This window comes from Sturnus vulgaris, chromosome 6 (assembly GCF_052056855.1).
Source record: "Sturnus vulgaris isolate bStuVul1 chromosome 6, bStuVul1.hap1, whole genome shotgun sequence".
NCBI classification, from domain to species: Eukaryota; Metazoa; Chordata; class Aves; order Passeriformes; family Sturnidae; genus Sturnus; species Sturnus vulgaris.
In genome coordinates this window covers 38,862,258-38,884,761 of record NC_142248.1, presented here as the reverse complement: position 1 = coordinate 38,884,761, position 22,504 = coordinate 38,862,258, and the positions used below count along the sequence as shown (strand labels likewise).

The following is a 22,504-nucleotide window of genomic DNA, read 5'->3' as shown; positions in this document are numbered from 1 at the left end:
GTGATGCAGCTGAAAAAATGAACCTTTAAAATAAACTGTGATTCAATTTACACACTTCTTATTCTTTGTGTAAGTAGAGAGACCATTATGACAGGTTCATGATATCTGTCTTGAGAACCTTTACCTGTAACAACTAGAATGAACAGTAATTAAAATTATCCTTGGAAATGGAAAAATGCCTTGCTACCAAGTGACTAGAAGATCTAAATCTAAACTAAACTGCATATGTTGTTCACACTTAACGACAGACTTCAGATTTGCAGATTCGAATAAACTGAAGTCTAAATTCCAGCTAGAAGTATTAGATTAGTGAAAAGGCTAATTACTCCTGTGGTCTGCAATCAGCAATACTAAAGTAGTGAAAATGATCCAAAGGCAAAACAAATTTGGTAGGTATAGAGTATAATTCTATACAGTAAACCTAAATAGAACATTAGGAGTAAGTAGACAAACTTTTGGGTATTTCAAATCTAAAATAAAAATATCAAACTCCTAAGTTAAACACTAACTGCTTGGTTAAAAAAATACTTCTAAAATACAAGCTCAGAATAAAAAAAACCCATTCCTCAGTCCAGAGTAAACAAAAAACAAACTCACAAGCTGTTTTTGTGGCAAAGTTTAATTGCCAATTTCTATGTCATGCAGAATGAGAATCACCTTGTTACTGCTGCTTACACTTCCCCACCATCACCATCTCCTGTACTTTGTCTGCTACATCCCACTGCATTTATTTATACAAGAGTAACTCTCGTCCATGGTAGTGAAATGCACAGTTTTCCCTTCACTCCTGGAAGTACACTTACGTGCCCAAAAGCCTGTCTCTCTAAAGCATATGGCTTAGAGTTATGAAAAGATAATTCCTCACACTACAAACACTGTAATAAGTAGCACAAAGATTCTCCTCTGTCCTGTAGCAGGCTGCAGGATCAGTTTACAAAAATGCCAGTTACAGGTACTCAGTTATTTTCTATATAAAAGTATACTATGGGATCCAAATCTTGGCCTTCCCACCTTACATTTTTAAGACCAAGTATTTCCCTGCATTTTCAAATATCTTCTGTTCAAGTCATGAACTTTACAAATGACATGTAAAGACACACTCTAACACCTCACTTAAATGTGTCTGTTTTAATAGTTACTGGCAGATTTACTTCAATAGGTATCTCTGCTCTTTTTAAGTATAAGACATTACATCAAAGCCTACAATGTTTAATATGGATTACATTACATATGGAAGGCCCTTAATTACATCTTCTGACACAATTTTGTTGAGTTTGTCCCTTTGCGTACTCCACCTATTCTCTCAGACAGAGTCAGCTTGACCACTTCAGAAGAATTTAAATGGAAGAGCCAGGCCTCTCTTCAGGCTCTGCAGACACAAATAAAAGATTCTACTACACTTTATGAATCAGAGTATTTTGTCTGGAGGGAACACATAAGGGTAAAAAAAAACCTACACAATATAAAGAAGAGGGAAGAACATCACTAAGAGAGAAACACTTGCAGAGGGAAGGGAGAGAAAGTTGCCCACTTCACATAGAACATGTAATACAAAATACCTTTTCTTAAGAGGGGGGAAAAAGGAAATAACGATGATGAGAATGAAGCAATGCCACTTCAGCACACTAAAAATGAAGTCTGCTTACCCTGAGATGTCAAAATTTAATTTTCCAGATCAGCAAATTTTATCACTGAATTTGATTCAAACATTGACCTAGAAATACTGTCTATTGCTTTCCCCCAGAAGGCCCTTTCCATCCAAACCCTGCATGCATTAATGTCAATAACAGAAAAAGTTTAATCCATTTAGAATATACAGTCATGCAAAGTATAGCAAAAATTAAGGGAGGAGTACAGTACACAGTTCTAATGCTGAATGGGCAAAATGAGAATTAAAAAGAGAGTTATTCAACCTGACTTTGGCTTTATTAATGATGCAGTATTAATTCACAATAGATGCTGATTGACTGTCTTGGCACTGAGAGCACCAATGCCAAGAAAACAGTAATAAAGAGACAAAAGCAAAGATGGAAAGAACATTCTCCTTTAAGACTAAAGTACTATGCGTTTTTTCAAGGTTTCTTTGGAATGCTAAGCTTTGTCTCATGTGGCTTACAAAAAGATGAGGAGAAAAAGATTGCTTTTGTAAGAGAAATGAAGCTTCAGAACACTCAATATTGCAAAGTAGGCTACTTCCCCTCCCATACAGCAACAGAAACACCACTTTTATAATCTAAGAGAGTATTTTCAGCAGAACTGCAGCTGGGAGTTAGAGTGCAATATGCATCCCATTTCCAGCAATGGGATAAAGCATGGGAAAGCTGGTGACAGAAGCAAACTACATAAGCCAGGTAATAACTGAACACTTGCACTGTCCTTCAAATTAAAGGAAAACAATGGTTAGAAAAATGCACGTGTAATCCCATTATATATATATTATATATATGTTTTTACTTTATGACAATCAGTGTAACACAGTGAAGCCAATATAGGGAAACAAACAGGAACAAGCCCTGGCTCCAGACAAATTTTAATACGGGAAAGTCATGAAGTCACCATCACATTGTTATGTGATGGCACTGCCTCTTAAAACGGACTGTATAGCAGCTTGAAAAGCTATATTCCTTCCTCCAGCAAGCTGGGTCAGGAGGAGATTAGAATTATTTTAGTGCTAGACTGGTCATTTTAATTTACTCTGAAACTGCTAACACTCAGTATATTTCCATAGCCAATCTTCTTTGTGATTCCAGCCGATGAAGTATTTTTAAATAAACATTTAAATTGCAAACAAATAGGGCATCAAAAAGAAAAAAGCAAAAGTGAGTTAATTGCCAGAATATTTCTACCAGTAAAAACAAACTGACAAGCAATTGTACACCAGACCACAACCAGGACACTCAATCAGCAACTTAGCCTTAAATACAACTGCTTGGGATTCTTGCAGAAATGTCACCATTTAGAACAGCAACAGAAAGGATGCCTTAAAATTTTAAAGTATTATGAGTTTTTTAGCATTATGATAGATAAAATGTTATTCTTCATTTCTTAACTGATTCTGAAAAATGACAAAATACAACGTATATGAAGCAGGGAACTCCTGGAGGCAGAGCAGGCTGGTGAGTGGACAGCCCTAGCTGTTAGGTGATCATTTCCTAGGCTATTCTCTCCAACTGTGTACTGTACTTACCCCGTTCCACTCTACGCTCATACTCACTTCCTCGCCGCCATCAGGGCCACTCTCGTACTTTACCACATCCACGTTGAGGCTCTCCCTGCTCCGCCGCTTCTCCATGCTCTCAGGGTCATTCAGCACTTCGGCCACTCTCTGTTTGTGAACATTGTCAAGACCCTGAGAATTTGATAGAACGGGAAGAGGCTTTATCTTGTTACAAGCTGATAATCTACAACTTACACGCAACAACTGCACCAAGAGGTAAAACCAAGCCACAATTCCATGGGTCCAATTCTGCTTCTCAGCTGAGTTGCCCTTTCTAAATTGCAAGGATCAACACAGCATGAAGTGCAGAGTTTGGCACTTTGAGAAGCCACTGCATTTCCAAAAGAACTGCCATTCTTTTCTTCTTTTCTTTTGTGGTGCTCGTGTCACTTACCCGAAGCAATCTGGCAACCAGCTAAATATTTAAGCAATTTATAGATCATGAACCATCAATACAATTATCAAGTTTTCCACCCATCAAATGATGCAGTTTTCACCTGCCTTTGGAGAGGTGTCTGAATATCTAATACCTCAGAAACAGGCTGTGTAATTTAAAAATACTGACCTAAAACACTTGGCATTAATATAATTTTCCTTCAGAAAGAAAGGACATAGAATACAAACTTGTAATAAACATACTAAATATATGGTCAATATATTTACTTTGTATTAAAGCCTGCCTATTAACTATCAAATAATCTTTTAAATATCTTAAAAGTGCTAAAGTACCTTCTATGAAAACCCTGCACATTAAAGGCAAAATCTTTAACACAAAAACTAGAAAATATCAAAACTCCAATCATATTTATTTTCAGCTTTGTCTTCTTTATAATAAACCTACTCCACATCACAACCAGTACTAGCTGACAGGAAAAGATCCCAGATGAATGCCTTATACTTTACAAAATATTCTGCATCTTCTACCGTACAGCATTAGCAGCAAATGCAGCAGGGATGTGTGTGGCAAATCCATAAAACCAAATATAACACAGGAAGTGAAAAGGATGCCAAAACTCTTAAAAGCACGTGAATAAGAATGAAAGTTGCTTTAGTGGCATAAAAGTGTCAGGTTCTTGTTCCCATGTAACTGTTTTTCCATAAGTGAAGAGCATTACTTGAATGACCCAGAATAAAAAGGCAGTGTTAAAAGCTGCTGTAACACAGCATTGTCTCCTACACATCTAAATCTAGGGGTGTGTACACTGCCATATATTATGGATTAATGGTATAAGTGGTGTATGATGCACGGTGAAATTCTGAAGAATTCTTAAAAATAAAGAATCAACAGCAAGGTTCTAGAAATAATACAGGTCTTATTTATTCTCATATAAAAAAATGAAATTAAAATTGAACTTTCATGTTGTCTGTTTACTTGTATTTTCTTACTTTGCTTCCCATTTTAACACCAGCTGACAAACCATGTTTTCTTCTCCAGTCTTGACACTTTTATAAAAGACATTGTACCAAACCATTCAAAAGGGAAAGAAAAAAAAATGCCAATAAACCAAACAAACCCAAACTCTTTTCTACTTTCTAAGAGAAGAGAGAAAGGGTTACTTGAACAGTAGATCTGAGAGAATAAAGAGAGCACATTAAAAAAACGTCCCCACTGAAATTATAATATCTATCCCATTAGTTTACAAAAGTAACCAAAGGTTTCTGTTAGTCAGTTGTATGCAGAAACTGAACATTTGTTAAGTCTGACATCTCCTTATTAAAAGTAGAACAGCATGACTGGCAAAGGAGATTTCCAGCAGAACCTCCCCATTTTCCCCCAGCTACGGTCTGTTTCCCAGGACAAGCCAATTCAGGACTGCTGGCCAACACAATGTTTTCTGCTCTTTCATTTTCCACATAATTTCATCCCCAGCTTAAATCATGTCCCTAGTACATGGTGCCACTGTCCTAACAATTAACCAAACTGCAAGTGTTAGGATGTATCAGAATATCACCAGTTCAGTATGAAATTAGAGGGTGACCAAGCACTGAAAGTTTCTATATTCTGCATACACTAAGTTGAAAATCTGCATGACCATAATGCAGAAACATCATTAAGGTGAATTTTCATACTTGCCTGTTTACGAGATCTCATTGCTGCCTCTTCTAATGTTTCAGCAGCTTCAAATTTGCCCTGTCGTCTGTAAAGTGCCCCAAGGTTCTTTAAAGTAGTTGTTACTGTTGGACTATTGAAAGAAAAGAAAAGTAATTCTATGTAAAATATATACTCACACAGTAAACTCTTCCCAATTCACTAATAAAAGCTTAAATTATTATGGTGTTTATCATATTTTTGTAATAATTTATTCTCACTTGAAATACACTATACAGTATTTAATGTACACACAATAACCTGTTGACCCCTTTCAAAGAGTATTGAGTCTCACCCTGTGACTAGCCAACATCTCTGAAACTGGAATGGTAAAAACCTTGTGCTCCTCAGCTGCACCTCAAGGTGAAAATTTAGCTCCAGATGAGCGTATCCAACTGAATAATTGTGCAGCTTCCAAAAAATATGCTTATTCATGCACAGAGGCCATTACTGTACCATGTGTTAGTCACAAAAGTAATTAATAGTTTCTTTCATCAGCTTTTACTTAACATCTATTTGCAGTTTCTATGCATTCAAACCATGCTTGAACAACAAAAGCAAAAAAATTGCCCATTTCATTAACAGTCTCACACTCCATCAAGACATGTTTACTCAATGGCACAAAATTAGCTCAGCCACAGTATTTTTGAGTAAAGTTTTGCTCCAGTAACAACAGAGAGAAGGTTTTCTCATGCAGAATGTTAGAATGCATGTCAGAATGAACAAGTACATGAAAAACAAATTAACAAAATGTATTGCACACAGAACTCAGGATGGAAGAAAAAAAAAGATTTCAACAGTACAAAGGTTATAACACTTGTTAAACATGAGCATTCAAATGCTCAATAAACAAAAACCCTCACTGACTATCAGTACTATTTGCAGGTTTTTCCATGCTGCACCACCTACATGCTAAAAAAGTTGCAGTAATGGAACAAAATTAGAGCAAACAAAAAAATTTCGCCAACTATAATCCAAGCTGAAATCCTTGATTCTCTTATTTCACTTTAAAGTATACATAGTCATTCACACAACCATATTCTTGAAGCTTTAGAAACTCAAACAATGCTTAGCTGTGGCAGTTCAGCTTCATTTCCTTGTGCCAGCTAGGTAAGTAAAGGTGCAGTTATTTGCAGTCCCATTTTTGGCTCTCTCAGAGGCCTTGCAGGAGCAGGGAGGGCAGACCTGCCAGTGTGTGGTACAGAAGGAAATGTGACCTACGCTGCCACCTGAAGGACTGCCAACAACACAATGGTGCAGTTTTATGTCACTTACTGGATCTAACCAGTCTCGAGTTACTAAGTAGCCTCAGGACTTGAAAACTGCTGCTGTATTCCTGAAAACTAGTCTTGGGCTTGGAATTTTTAATACTTTAGTTTTATAGTCCTAATCAAGGAGTTGCTTTAGTTTCATTTTTTAAAATGCTTTAATCTGAGACATTGAGTCTCAGAGTTGTTAGTCCTGTAAAGAAATTACTCACCTGTCAACTTTGCAAGCTTTGTACCAGCCACCATATTCTCCAAAAGATGTGCCATCTTTTTGCTTTCCCTAGAACAAAGGTATTGTTGAAAACAAAAATCTGATTTGCAACTTAAACAAGTATAAGCTCCGAAAGAGATCAATAAAATTGTCTTACTTTGCATTCTTCCCTCTCTTCTGCATGCATCCAGATAGGCTTATTTTCATCTGGTGAAACAAGAAAAGTATTTTATAGAAGAATAAAACTACAAGGTATTGATAGTTTGATTTTCACCACTCTGAAATGAAGCTGTGAACCAGGGAAATATACTATTGCCACAAAAAAACCTTACTGTCCATACTAAAAGCAGTAGATAAATAAAACACACACATCTTTAGCAGTTCTACAATTCTGTCTCCTTTCCTTATCTGAACTTAGAAACAGTTACTTCTGAGAAGCTTTGAAGTCAGTATATACTGCCACCCATTTGTCATGTGTCTAGTTCTGTGCTAGAAAACATGAATTTATTTCTTTTATCCTAACAACTACTTTGACATCTACTAAGTGGTGCATTTGCTACTGACATGGAATGCAACGAAAATTCTTTACTGGGGTTTTTAGTTTATAAAATGCACATGACTTCAATGTACAGTGTAATTCCTAATTTAAAGGTATTTTCTCCATTATTTAAATGTGTTAATGTAGGGCTTGCATTAACACTGTCTTTATGCCATTAAAAATCCTGTATTAACTTTTTCCTGTGACTGGAAAGTCTGCCTCCATAAAAATACCAAATTTGGTTTAGTGGGGTGTAAGATAAATTATGTCAGAAACAAAATCCATAAAGCATAAACCCTCTAAGTCTTCCTCATTTTTTGAATTAAATGTTTGCTGCTGTATCCAAAAGCTTTCTTATGATAAATGTACTTCCAACACATGTATCAGCTCACCTTTTAACTCCACCTAAAGCAGACAACAACTCTACTCAGGACACTATTAACTTCTTGCAAATTTTATTTCATAACTACAAAAATAAAACATTAATTCAAATCTAGGGACTCAGTTTCTTACCATCTACAGAGCCAAACTCCCGTTCATGAGCGCGAGTAAGAATCTCTTTGTACAAAGTTTCCGCTTGCTTAAACTTGCCCTGTTTCAGATAGCAGGATGCCTAAAAACAAAATACCCCCCAAAATATATCAGCACACCGCTTTATTTATCTTTATAAATAAGAAACACAAACACATCGTGGATAAAAGTGCATTTCAATTTTCATTTTGTCTCAGGTCTACTTTGGGAAAGTCTTACCAGATTATTCTTTGTTTTTGCAACATTTGGATCATCTGGTCCCAGCTTAGTTTGGTAGATTTCAAGTGCCCTCTGATAGTAATATTCAACCTCCTCGTATTTACCCTGGTTCTGGCATAGCAAAGCCAAGTTATTTAATTGCTTGGCAACATCAGGGTGATCTTTGCCCAGGACCTGGAAATGAAATACATTGTATTAAAACATTCTCTTATCATCACATCAGGGTTTAGAAATAAATGATTTAGAAACATTCTGTTAGTTTTATTCCTCCTCAAATCAACATTAAGATGACAAAAGCAAAAACTGCATTTCAAAGATATGAAAATGACTCAATTCTATTGCAAACTGAGAATGATGCAGAATCCGTAAGATGAACAAAGTAAGTAGCAAAACAACATTATATGGAGAGTATTATATAAACCTGAAGATGCAGTCTCATGGACTAAAATAAATATCCACATAGACAATAATCAACTTAAAAATTTTAGCTAAGTTTCATTTTTTAATTCCAATGCTCTTGTCAAATCAAAGACTACTCAGCTATTAAAGGGGAAGGAAAAAGGTAAAGAAGGTTTCTCACAAACTACTGAATTTACCATATACCCAGATTGCTCCAGCAATTCTGTAGCACTACTAGAATTTCCTCCTGTTTTCAATTTCAGACACTCGTAACTACTAGGCATTGTTTACTCTAGGGTTTATCTGGCAGATCTACCCAATCAAAGCATAAAAAAGCAAGCATTTAACTTTGCTTTCTCCTTCACAAAGTCCCTTCAGAGGCTCTGTATTTGCTACTCATACCTTTTCTCTGATTTCCAGAGCTCGCTTACACAACGGTTCTGCTTCTTTGTACTTTCCCCGTTTACCATAAAGTACTGCAAGATTGTTAAGAGTTGCTGCCACCTGTCAATAGCAGAGAAACATTAAATACACTGAAATCTGCTGATACAAATACTTGACAAATGAACACATCTGCAAGGCATTGATGTTACCAAATTTTCCATGCACAGGATAGACCTCTTGAAATTTGCAAGTTAAAGAATTATTATTAAATGCATACATACACAATAGAAGAAAGAAAAACCTCAATTATGAGATAATTTTGCTTCCTTTGTGGAAACGTCATTTACTGCACACATCTTCACGTGTTCTTCTCTTACAAAGGTACCTCTCACACCTATACTTTGAGCTGCCCTGTGTCCCACAGGTTATGAAAGTATAACATGAATTTTGCAAAAACTTGATTTACATTTCATTTACAAGCAGCAGTAAATCAAATCAGAAGTGCCCCTTCAATCTGAGAATTAAGTGATTTGAGTAAGCAAATTAAAATCTTTCTTCAAAAATTGATTTCCCATAGAAAATCCAGGCAATCCAAAATCAAGTATAGGCAAATTATTTATGATGAAACATCACTGAATATAACGTGGCCTCCTACCTGTACTGTTTAAAGATAAGCCAGCTCTTAAAACCTTTCCTGTTGATTTTGATATTAGAATTAGTTGAAAAAAAGTTCAGTGAAAACAAACTCAAATTATGATATCGCATGTATACAAACCGCTGGATGATCTTTGCCCAAAGTCTTTTCACGGATGGCCAAGGCATCATTCAGGAGATTTGCTGCATCTTTGTATTTGTTCTGGTCTCTGAATTGTAAAGAAATGTAATTAACACTGGGGATGCAGCAATGAAAAATCATAAAAATTAAGCTGAGTTCCCTATTGATCTAAAGATGTTACTACAAAAGAAGAATAACTGAGAATATATTCATAAATTACGAACTAGAACCCTGAAGGCTGTAACTGTAAACAGTTTATTAGTTGAGGACAGTACTGAGCATGTACTATTTCTACACTGATGTCTAGTTTCTACCTCTAGATTACCTTGAAGAGGGTAATCAAGACATGCTCCCTCAGCAGACAAAAAAAAATTCAAAACCAGCTTCATTCCCAAAGCAAAGGTATAGGCAAAAATACAGCAACTTGTTTGACTTTTAAGTATAGGGAGACGTATAAATATTTTATGAACCTCTTGAGGGTTTTAATTACAATTTTTAAAGGAATATAGAAAAGAAAAAAAACTTTTAGTCTGAACATTAAAAGGTTGTAGCCAAATCCTAAGTGTTTACTTCACTGTATTAATCAATGTCAGTATACAAACCTGTACACCAAAGCAAGTATGTTCAACATAGTGGCAACATCAGGATGGTCATGACCCGAAGTCTTCTCCAGATCTTCAAGAGCTTGTTTACAGAGAGGTACAGCAACCTCGTATCTACCTTGGGAAGCATACTGGATAACAAGATTATGTAGGGTCCGTAATCTTGCTGGAATTTCATAGCCACCTTGTTGGGCAGCAGCTGCTGCACTGCTATGCTGCTGTTGAACTGAAAGAAATGCACAAAATTTCAACTTGTATAAAGGATTACTGTAAATAAAACATCTCACATGAGTTCTCAGTAGCACAAAATGAGACTCATTGAATTTTATTTCTTCAATACCCAGAATTAGAACTAGAACATACTTCACAGCAGTCAGGGCTGTCTTGAACAGTGACAGTGGAAATATGACTGTTTTATTCTTCATATCCTGTCCAGTATTGTATTAATATTATTTTTACAATTCTAGTAGCTCAAAGGGCCAAATGTAATAAACTAATGAAGAAAGCAGGAAACTATTTCGGTTCAACAAATCATTAACATTCTAAAGATTATATCATAATTTTGCACTTTCAAATATCACTGTTTTCATATGGAAAGGAACCCTAACATGGGTAAGCTGAATACCTGCAGAAAAGATTTTTCCTTTATTCTTCTTCTCTAAACATACAATTCTTTTTTGCTTCCCTTTGTTTGCTATGCCAAGGAGCACTTAATGTTAGCACATAAACAACTGAAACGCCTTAGATGTCAGAAATAACAGCTACAAGACAAAAGGCCCCGAGTCAAAGTCAACCTTTAAGTTTTACTCACTAACCTTCAGGTTTAACCACTTATTTTCCGTAGCTCCTAACCTTTGGTTGTTTGTTGCAACCCTCGTTCTCCCACTGCCCCCAAAAATTAACTACCCCTTTTCTCTTCACCTTACTAATTTCTGAGATTTATAATATTCCCTCATTTATTTTTCACTAAATTCTAGAAAATGCACAAGATAAAGGCTCCAGCCAAGAGCCCGACTTTATTCTCTCCTTTTTATTAACCAAAAACCACTTTCACAGAAAGTGGGAGCATTTTTATGTCAGTGGAATCACACAAGTCCAGGCCTATACCCAGTCACTGCCTGCCAAAGCACTGAAGCATTTCAGCCTTTTTTTGGAAGGTCAGAGTTAAGGGAAGCAGGGATGAGCTAGGAAGGAGTTCATGATCAATACTGTGAACTCTTCAAATCTTCCCTTCAGTGCTGGCTATGGATAGCTTTACTATGTTGACAAGAATGCCCTGTATGCATGCCCATAAAGGAAATTTGAAATTGCTGATTGCAAAGGTGGGTCTCTTCAGACATTTTCCCTCAAGTTATTTGTCTGTTAAGAACCATTCTGCTCCCAGCACACTGCACTGACTCCACAACATCAATGTGTTCTATGTTTACATACATCCAAAAAACACATTCTACTAAGCAGAGCTTACTTATCTACCAAGAGCTTTTTTCAATCACACTACCAAACATCTACCTCAAGTTCCACAGCATATTCCTCAGTCCTGATCACCTGATGACAAACAATACTTCCACAATTAGCATTAAAACTAATGCAGACAACCTTAGCAAAGGACAAAAGACATAAAAAAGATTTCATACTGAAACCTGCCACAAAAATCTCAATCAGATCATTAAAAAAATTCACTATCCAATCAGAAACTGCCTCAGTCACTTGCAACTAACCATTCTGAGGCCCCAAAGAAGGGTAACAGAACAAATTCTGAATTTAAATCAGTCTGAAGAACTTTACAGCAGCTGGTAAACTCTCTTTAAAAACTTAGGTCCCAGTTCTGTAGAGAATGTGTATCAATGACTGGATTCCTTATTCTAGCATAGGTATTCACCACTCCAGCTGTGTCCCAGAGGTCCCTAAGCATGGATACATTTTTGTAAAGAGCATCTTTATATTCTGCACAGCAAAAGCACACCAACACTGCAATCTCAAGTACACTTACTTCCTTGTCCTTGGTCATCTTCATCATTGGGAAATAGATCATCCAAAGGCTCTTTGGTGGAATCCGAATCTTTGTCCTCCTACAGAACAACCCCAAACCCAACAAATTAAATCTAAGGCATAAGAGGACAGTCCAGTTAATAATCAGCAATGTTAAAGGAAAACCCCACATTCAGAATTGACAAGAATAACATTTCTCACTAAAGTTTTACAAAGGTCTTATATTTAAATGTATTTACACCTTCTGTCCCACAACAATACAGGACACCTTCAGAAGGGCCAGGAATAGAAATGAGGTCTCCTAGATTTCAGTATCAATTTAAGCACACAAGAACACATTTTCTGTTCTCACAGAGGCATTAGGTCTGATGAAAGTACCCAGTGAAGAGTAAGCACTACTCAGTACAGAATTGTCCATGGTACCTTTTTTAGTCATAAATACAGTTATAGTTGGGCAAGGGAGAGGAATAAGGAGACCTCAATTTCTGAGTACTCAGCTTCTGTAAAAATAGTAAGACTTCGCAATTATGATCTGTGAGGTTCAAAAATTAAAAAACAAAACTAAACAAAACAAGAACACTTGAAAGGAAGTTCATTTCCAATAGTCTCCACCTGTAACCATATTAATTTCTGCACAATCCATCAGTATAAACTGATTTTAAGCATCCAAAGAAAATTTCAAATATAAAAACAAAGAGAGATCATCCCTTGGTCTTGTTTCCTAAATGTTGAACCTATACAAAATAAATAGTGGAAGTTCTCAGAAATTATGAGCTCATTAAGAAGAAAACCGAGAGGCAGAACACATTTTTCTGGCTCTCCAATTAACACTTTTTTCCACAGATGAGAAAAAGCCAACTGTTGCTGCTGGCATTCAAATTCAATGATGGCAGAGCAGGGACACTGCAAAACCAGCAAACCGATGTGACTGCATCTCAGATGGGAAGTTCATAACTTTAAGTGTTGATTCCAACCTCATACTGAGTCTGCACAATTATTTCAAAGGCTAGAAACAGAGACTGTCTATATGGTTAGTAAAACTATAAAGATGCTTGGCTTACTAAGACTCAATTTGTTAATTAAACTGCAAATAATGGAGCTAATCCATCTGCAGATTACAGTCTGACAATGTAGTCTGACATCAAAATCTCCCTCCTCTGCCCCTTTTCTGAACAGGCTTCACTGGCAAATTCATCTACAAATACCAAGTCATGGAACAGCACTGAAAAATTCCAGGTGCAACTGACCAAAACAACTCTCACCATGTGCAATATGTTAAAAGGGTTTAATCAAGCAGTTACTTAAGCATGACTAAATCACACTCATTTTCAACCATTAAAACTGCTGAAATAATTAGTTATGAAAAACTGCTCTTTCCAAGACACCACTGAGAAGGTCTGAACATACAAAATGAGATCCTTCTCTACAGTGGCCCCTAACATAAGGAAGCAAAATAAAATTATAAAAAGAAGGGCAAATAAATCAGAATTCTTTTGAAGTAATAAGTTCCTTATGTAAATTAAAGTTGTGTCTATTTTCTCTCTGAATCTAAAAACACATAACACAAGAGGCTTGTATACATGCAGATGATCACAGGGTCTGGCAGATGGTCTTGAAAGGGAATTCAGTAACATCTTATCCTTGTATAAATTCTCAACAGATACAAAAGCTATACGCTGATTTCACTAGACAAAAATAATTGAGTATTTTTTCTACAGTCTAAATAAGCAAAGTCTTCTAGATACTTAAAATCTCTTGGAGCTTACATTTCTCACTTATTTTAACTGCTGAGTTTACAGAAGGGAGATTTTTGCTTTGGTCTGGTTCTTCACACTTTTAAGCTTACATGATACTAAATGAGTATTTATCAGTTTTGTTCTTCATGTATTTTATTACCTGCAGACAGTAAAATATATACTCTCTTAAAATAAGAATGAGCTCTCTGAATCATTCTGCAAACTATGTGACATTAATACAAGGTAATATTTTAAGGACAAATGAAATGTATCTGTTATTTCTTTATAAACAGGCAGATTACAACCCATGTAAATGTAGGGTGCTTTTACTGTTTTACTATGCAGGTACTTACTGATGGTGAAATATCATCGTCGTATTTTTTTAATTGATTCATGAATTCTAGATGTTTCTTTTCTTCCTCCAGCTGAGCTACAGACTGCTCACTTTTCTGTAGTTTCTGCTGTGTGTTGGCTAGTTCATCCCGTAGCCACTGATTCTCCTGGCATAGCCGGCGAACCTGAGCCCGCAATTTCTGCTTCTCTGATTCCACTGCATTTAAGTGATTTGACAAGGCCATCATTACCTGAAAAGCACAATGTGTCACATGACATACTTCCCCTAGAATGCAGTCCTGTTCATAACATACAAGGCTTTCATTATTTAAACTTACGTCAGCTATGAAATCTGGTAAACATTCCCGTGTATCTTGTTTTTAGATATGGTTCTCACTTTTCCTCTAAACCTTTTTACCATTTAGAATCAAGAGTGATTTGGTTTGGAAGGGGCCTCTAAGATCATCTATTTCCAGCTCCCTGCCATGGGCAGGGACACCTTCCACTAGACCAGATTGCTCGAAGTCCCATCCAACCTGGCCTTGAACACTTACATGGACAGGGCACCTGTTCCACTCCCTCATCACCCTCATAGGGAAGAGTTTCTTCCTAAATCAAATCGAAATCTACTTTCTTTCAGTTTGAAGCCATTCTGCCTTGTCCTATCACTACATGATCTTTGGAATGTCCCTCTGTAGCTGTCTTATAATCCCTTCTAGCCCTGGAAGGGGCTCTGAGGTCTCCCTGCAGCCTTCTCTCTCCACCTCTCTCAGCCTGTCTCCAGAGCAGAGGTGCTCCAGCCCCCTGATTGTTGTCATGTACCTCCCTCTAGACTTGCTCCAACAGGTCCATGTCCTTCCCTTGTTGGGGATCCAAATTAGAGGAAATCTATTTACTAAATAATTGTTTTCCATTACACTATCAGAAGTTAAAATTGTTTTAGAATCCCCTGAACATTAAATATAATCTTAAAATACATTAAAAATTCGAACTAGATTACTGAACTGGAAATCTTTGTTCCATGAACATAAAATGGAGCAGTAATATTTTCAACTTGCAGGATCACAAAAATAATCTAAGAACTAACACAGTTCTAATTTAGTACCTTCCAGACAAAAAAAGAATTTGTATACGTGCTTATAGCTTCTCAAGATGAACACCTCAGCATAATGGTAATACTTCAAAGGGACACTTACTTGACTGAGATCTGAACGTGCAACTGAACACACAATTTATAGATGCACTTTATATTACTAATCATAAGCTTGAGTGTGCAGACTTTCAAACACAGTCACATTAAGGACAAAAAGCAGAACACCCATAAAAGCAGCTTACTTGGACTGTATTTTTTTTTGCTGAGCAAGTTAAATGTAAAAGGAGCTTATTAAGTGAAAGCCAAACACTAGCAGCAGAAGAAGATATTCTCCCTTCACTGTTTATGCAATCTCCCACTGACACATGTAGAACAACTGGCAGCAGTCCCAGGATGCACACCTTGCAAGAAGAGACCACTGGCGAGAGTACAAACGTTTTAGATCAGTTAGACATCCCCAAGCCACTAGTATTTAATCTCCTCAGTTTCATGGTTTTCTTAAAAACAAAGTTATCTTTAAGTCTTTTTAAACCAAGAATTTCACGTGAAACAGATCGTGTCCTCAGCTGAAACTTCAGGTGTCAAAATATTCATTAAGCCTTTAGAAACTATTTTTCCTATAAAGGTAAGGAAAACTCCAGGTATAATTTTGTAACACCAGTCCAAAACTAGAGACTTCAGCACCTACCTATTTACATATTTAAACTTGTTCTAATATTTTTAAGTACTCAGTCAATTCAAACAGTGGCATTTAAATAACAAGAAAAAATAATATTATATAAGTATTATATTTATATAATAAAAAATAATACGAAAATTGTGATAATAGGGCCAACGTATTCAACACTGCACAAGCTACAATAGCAAACTAAAGTATTTTGTAGTCTTACTCACTAGAATTAACTGAAAGAAAAGTCTGATTACTTCCTCAGCAAAGTTAGTTTCATTTTCATGGAAATAATATATCACCTGACCTACATGCATGCCACAAGAACATCTATTTCCCTATCTTAAATTTAAAAAATACTACATTGTTACAACTTAAAGTATTCATGAAGAGTAACCTTATCAGGTCTGAGAGAAGCAGTCTGAAGTGCAATTGGCTTCCTAACAAAGGCAGTAAATGTAGACTTCTTGGCTCCTCACCACCACACTTCACAAAGTACCATGTGAGGCAAACAAGGCAGGAACATCTGCATCTGAGGCTCCTGATAGAGCCAAGAATCAGAACTAGCTTTTCAGAGTCCTAACACTACTTAGAAGTTACTCGTTCACCTGCATATCTTCTACAAACAACCATGAAAGGTAACTCAATTATTCCAATTTTATTCCATGTATCTTCTAGCATTTTCTTCCTATACAAGGCATCAAGGTGTGTACAATATATACACTAAGACCTGACAGTCTGTCCAGGGCTTCTACATTCCCCTGTCTGATAACCCACATTTCATTCTTTCAGTCTCAATTCACCATGATTCAATGCACACAACTTCAGATCACCACACAGTAACAGCTCAGTCCAGAAGAGAAGTCTGAGCACAGTCACAGACCAATAGGAAGCCCATTAATGTAGGAGTAACTCACTGGCATTTTCAACTCATTTGCAAACACTGCCATTCTACAGCAATGAATGTCATATCACATCATTTCAGGTTCTTGACTTGGTACAAAATTTCATAAAGTTGAACTGCAAATATAGTCCTGACAACTCAATAAACATGCTAATTTTCACTTACCTTCAGATGGTATCTTCATCGACTAAAAGTCCACAGAAATTAGCTCAGAGTCCTCCCTTTAACACACCAGTCTAAGTTGTTCAGATTCTGTACTCAGGTCTTAAATTTTAAAATGCTTTTAGTTTCAATTTTAGTTTAGTAAAATGTTCAATAAACATCAGAGATTCTTAAGCTCTAAAAGCATCATGTGCTACTATAAAAAATCTGAGTCAAGGGAATATAAACATGAATTTAAAGCTACAGCAGAGCTCAAAGGCTGGAGTAAATTCGTTATATGTGTGTTCTGTGAGACCTTCCTATGGCCATCCTTTAGACTTAAAATGCTGCTGCTCAGTTCTTGAGCTGCTGAAACATTACCTGCCTAATGACTGATGTGGGAAAGTCTAAACAGAAAATGTTACTGTCTCACTGATATCAACAGGATCACAGTCATGAGTTTCAGTGCTTTAACACTGAACACATAATTAGTTCTGTAACATACCACGGTGGACAGCAACCACCTCAGTTAATTACAGCATCTTTTGTCCTTTATATCCAAGAAAAATGTAAATGTCCCAGCATAGTACTAATATCTGGAGAGAAATGTCTGAAATGTTTAATTTTTACCAGAACTTTACCTGTGCTTCACTAAGGCCAAGCTCCAGCATTTCCAGTGACTTTCGAATCATGTTTGATTTTTCTTCAACCAGATTAGTTTCATCATCTTTCTTCAAACATTTCAGTGTTTCAAGTAAGCTCTGTAAAATTGAATTGTGTTCATTCTTCAGTGCCTCTAGTCCATTAATCACTTGCTTAGTTTTAGCAATGATTTCATCTTGAGTAAGCTTCTCCAACTTCTCTTCCTTTAAATACACCATTGTGGACATGTTTTCATACATTCTGAAATAGAAGAATATGCTAGTTAATACAAAAGGAAAAATAAAATAAGCATATGTCCATAAGTGAATAAAGTCTGAAATGTATATTCAGAATGCAATTATATTTGTGCACAACTTTTACAATGTTCAATGTCCTGAGTTTGAACAGTTTCAAGTTTTCCAGTTTCTATTTCCAGATTTAATACTAACATTCACTGATAAACTGTAAAACAACACAGCCTATGACATGACACTAGAATTTGTAGCAACTGCTGAAGAACAGGGATGCAGCTCCAGGATTCTGGTTTGTGCAAAAGCAAAGTAGCTGGTGTATAAAATATATACTATAATAAATATAGCTATTTGCAGATGCCACTGATCTGTAGCTCTCTAAAAAACCCCCACAAAATAGAGCTTGAAGAATTTGATGAAATAGCATCCAGCCTTCTGAAAGAGTTCATCAGTCAATCATGAGAAAAGTCATCTTTTTCCTGTAAAAAGGAAACACCGGCCTCATCCTTTCCCAAGGACTACAAAAGCTGTTATCACTATGTATTTTGAACATCACAACTATCCCCTAGGACAACCTTAATTCATTATTTTTACTCAATACTTAACACATAAACATTCAATTGCCTACAGGTCTAGATGCAGCTGTTTTGATGAAGATGCAATACCTGTCTCATGCTGGAAAAAACAGCCTGTATAGTACAGCCCTTGCAGCAAGAAACCTTCACTGTGCTATTTTATCAGTAGCTAATGCATTACACTAAAGATAGTAAATTTCTGGATATTTGTCAACACCTCTACCAAATACAAATGAAGACCCAAAAAAGTTTAGAAATTCACATACTCTAATTATCACATATGCTGTTCCTGAAGTGATAAACAAGCTTAATAATGTAAAAATGCAAAGAGAACACACACAAATAATTTAACTATTTTTAAATGTCACCAAAAAAAAGTTCTATAATGAAAATAAAACCTTGAGAAATTACTCCTCTGTACCCCAAGTATTTAAATCTTTGAGTGAACCAGGAAGTATAAATTAGAATAAAATAGGAAAGATTTTTCAAAAGCAATAAACTATCCCATCCATGTGAAGACATCTGCGTAGGCATGGATAAACTAACATTTAAAATTAATTTTAAAAAAAACTGTATCAAAACTTTGTATGACGAAAGCAAGTCTAATTTTAGGAGAAAGCAAAAAAAATTAAAACCACTTAAGTCTTGGATTAAAACTGCTGTAAGAACATGCATACATACACAACATGACAACAGCCAAAGGATTTGCTCTTATGCTTTTGTACTATATTAAAAATAAAAGGCTGCTCTTTCTGTTTATATGTACTCAAATTACAATGATCTCATACAATACAATGCCCAAAAGGCATTGTTACCAAAAAAAAGCTGTAGATGACAGCAGGTTTTTTTGTAATAATCTATTTTCTGAAAATAAAGAGTTTGGAAAAGCATGAACTTGGTTTTACCCAGATTTAATGCAATAACTTCATATTCACAAACAAATCAATATGGAACATATAAATCTGTATAAAGCAACTAATCTAGCATAGCATAAGAAATAACCCATGAAGACCTAGTGAGGAGAATGATATTTACACAGTTCCCATTTATAACCTGAGAACTATGACCCAGAATGCTTAAAAAAACAGTTTTAAAGTACAGACTCCCTGAAGGTATGTAGAAAAACGAACTGCAATTTAATGCGGACCAAACTTGTAAATAAATGCTTCTAACACACAGTCGTATGTCACAAGAAATTGTTATGGATTATGCTAACTTCAGCACACAATTCAAACCCTAGTTACTCTTGGCACACTTTCACAGCCTCAATTAACAATTTCCATCCTGAATGCACAGAATTGACCCTTCTGGGGGGTCAAGAAGTAAAAGAAGTAAAACCAGCAGAGACATCTAATGAAGTGACTGTTCATCTTATAGCAGTAATTCCTTCTGCATGCCTCAATAGTCTGTCATTTTTCAGCAAAACTGAAAAGCAGATGTTTGCATACATATCTATAATGCACACATAGATGACATCTTTTAAAAAAATTACACATTTGAAATACCTCAGTAGGAATAAAATTAATTCTAAGTGATGAAAACAGATAAACTAACATCCATAAATAAACAAGTAAATTAACAGGCCCATAGCTCTGGCTGAATACATTGAAGCTGCAACTAAGAATGGCTAAGCCAGCACAGCAGCTTTTGAAGAGAGGCAAAGCAGGTTTAAACACGATGGGGCAAAACCACACTAAAACCATGCTAGCAGCAGACCTGCTTTATGAATACATGCCTCCTGTCTCAATCCAGTGTGCCAGATGTTTTAGCTGCCTCATTCCAAGCCAAATGTAGCTAAAAGCTTCCACTGCCTCTGCACTACCAGTACAAGGAATCTACTGGAGCTGGAGCTCAGCCAAAAGCTGCATCAAGACACAAACTGACCTGAAGGTCCCTGCAGCCTGCCAGAGGGAATCTCAAGTCTCCTCTAGTGAACACTGTTAGAATCCCAATCTCTCCCACTGACAGGAAAGGAATAAATATTTTTGGAGAAGTTCTGTGGGGTGTCTGTTTGTGTTCAGAGTTCTACAGATTGTGCTTGGGAGAATAATTTAGAGAACAGGAGGATAACAAACACGTAATTTGTTCTGCTATCAAATCTGACTCTTTGTAGGACTAAAATTAATGATTAAGTATCTACTATCCTTTAAGGGTAGTAAGTGAAGGTGTGGTGCTATTTTCATGATTTTTTAAAAAACGTATTTTACAAAAGATCATTGCCTGTTCATCAAACAAGCCCATATCTGAATACATAATCAAATAATTGGGGATGGTTTTGTAAAGGGCAACGACTTGGACTCAATGATCCCTGTGAGTCCCTTCCAACTCAGCATATTCTGTGATTCTGTAAATTAGATTTGAATATCCTGAGGCAGCAAACGCCACATAGGAAGGAAATAAATGAAGTTTGTATGCAGGATGTATACAGAGGAAAGAAGACAAAACCTACAGCCAGCCTATTGTCACTTCTCAAAAAATGTTAACTCTTTCTTACTATACATTTTCCCTACAGAAAAACATGGTGTAGGCAAACGCTTCTTATGCTCCTGTAAGTTTTGTCCTGCACTCCACTGCTCTGCAAATTTTACCTGGGCAGGAACTCTAGATTCAAATACTACTTTTTAGCTCACTGCACAACTGAAAACAAAGCAAAGAATTAAGACGTACAAAGTTTATAAAACAGACTTTTGGATGAGGAAAAAAATTATGCAATGCAGCCAGAGTGACAGACTCATTAGCTGGCTTAAGAAATTTACCAATTATATTATGTGTCTGTGTAGATCTTGAATATTGCCCTCCTTCTTTGTTCGTGATAATATTGACTATGCTGAAGTACAAAAGTCACTTAACGCTCTCCAAGTTTTAGAAAAATAAAGTCATTGCCTTAAAACACACAAAAATTACTTAACTTTGACATATCAACATAAAAAGCCCTACAGCATCTCCTAATAAAGAGGTTTCCACAGCATTTTGTAACAAGCCCAAAACAAAGAAATGGACTGAGAATAGCAAGAATCTGAACCAAAGAAAGCACAAAGAAAGCAAAGCCAAGACTTTCAGTGGTGTAACCACTGGGATAACCTCATCATATACAAACAACTTAAGTGGTTGTTATGTTTAATCAGTTTAAGTATTTTGTTATTCATAAAACTTTCAAACTAACTACACCAGTAATGCTGACATCACAAATTTGTGCTTAAGTTCTCCCACAGACATACACATATCACAGCCAGCTACCTCAGCTCTCCAGCTCACATTTAAAGAGCTCTTCAAGAGCTTTTCCTACTCAGCTGCTTTTAAGAAGAGTAATTTTCCTGCAGATCACCTTAAAATATTCTTGTGCCAAAACATATATCTCTTTTTGCGTAAGAAAACTTGTCAAGGAAGAACTTTATTCTAAAAAACCCATGAGATTTTTTTTCCTTGACTACAGATTAGCATGGATCCTAAAACCAAATAAATGAAACCATTCTATTTTTTCTTCCTTTTCATGAATCCCTAGGGACTGCCCCTCTCTGTATCGATATTTTTATTATTTAATGGGTTTCAAGTACTAAAAGCTTGAAAGATAAATTTTTAATGTATTTAGCATCTGATCACTATTGTTGCAAAATACAGTTTTAAATAAATAAATTATAAAACCCCCCAAGCCTAAACTGCTTTGTCAAGCCAAATTCTCCCTAGACCTTTTCTCTGAATTTACAGCTAACAGGCAACATAGCTGAAAATGAAACAATAACGTTTTTGCATATACAAAAGGGAAATCATCTTCCCCACAGTAAAAGCTGCTACAAGACTGGCCCCATACCTAGGGGCTCCGTCACCTACATGCATTGCAAATTCCACAAAGTTACGGTAGAAAGTTATACTAATTTGAGCTTTTTGTATCTCTAATAGGGACCTATCAATTCACAGTTTCCTAACAATAATAAGTCCATTC

General features: G+C 36.1%; 1 protein-coding gene across 11 annotated transcripts in view; it reads right to left on the bottom strand.

Moving 5' to 3' along the window:
• KLC1 (kinesin light chain 1) overlaps positions 1-22,504 on the bottom strand; it is a 47,395-nt gene that overhangs the window by 12,030 nt on the left and 12,861 nt on the right. For 6 of the 11 annotated variants that reach the window (XM_088166569.1, XM_088166567.1, XM_088166570.1 and 3 more), the window contains exons 2-13: positions 17,738-17,999; positions 14,312-14,542; positions 12,224-12,302; positions 10,234-10,459; positions 9,632-9,719; positions 8,875-8,976; positions 8,074-8,247; positions 7,837-7,936; positions 6,943-6,992; positions 6,787-6,854; positions 5,292-5,400; positions 3,188-3,349 (exon numbers count right to left, since the gene is read on the bottom strand). In XM_088166569.1, the coding sequence (XP_088022695.1) occupies positions 3,188-3,349; positions 5,292-5,400; positions 6,787-6,854; positions 6,943-6,992; positions 7,837-7,936; positions 8,074-8,247; positions 8,875-8,976; positions 9,632-9,719; positions 10,234-10,459; positions 12,224-12,302; positions 14,312-14,542; positions 17,738-17,999 (1,651 nt within the window). Of the gene's footprint in view, positions 1-3,187; positions 3,350-5,287; positions 5,401-6,786; positions 6,855-6,942; positions 6,993-7,836; positions 7,937-8,073; positions 8,248-8,874; positions 8,977-9,631; positions 9,720-10,233; positions 10,460-12,223; positions 12,303-14,311; positions 14,543-17,737; positions 18,000-22,504 lie in introns of all 11 variants that reach the window. The other 5 variants (XM_088166574.1, XM_088166575.1, XM_088166572.1 and 2 more) reach the window with 3 other exon arrangements.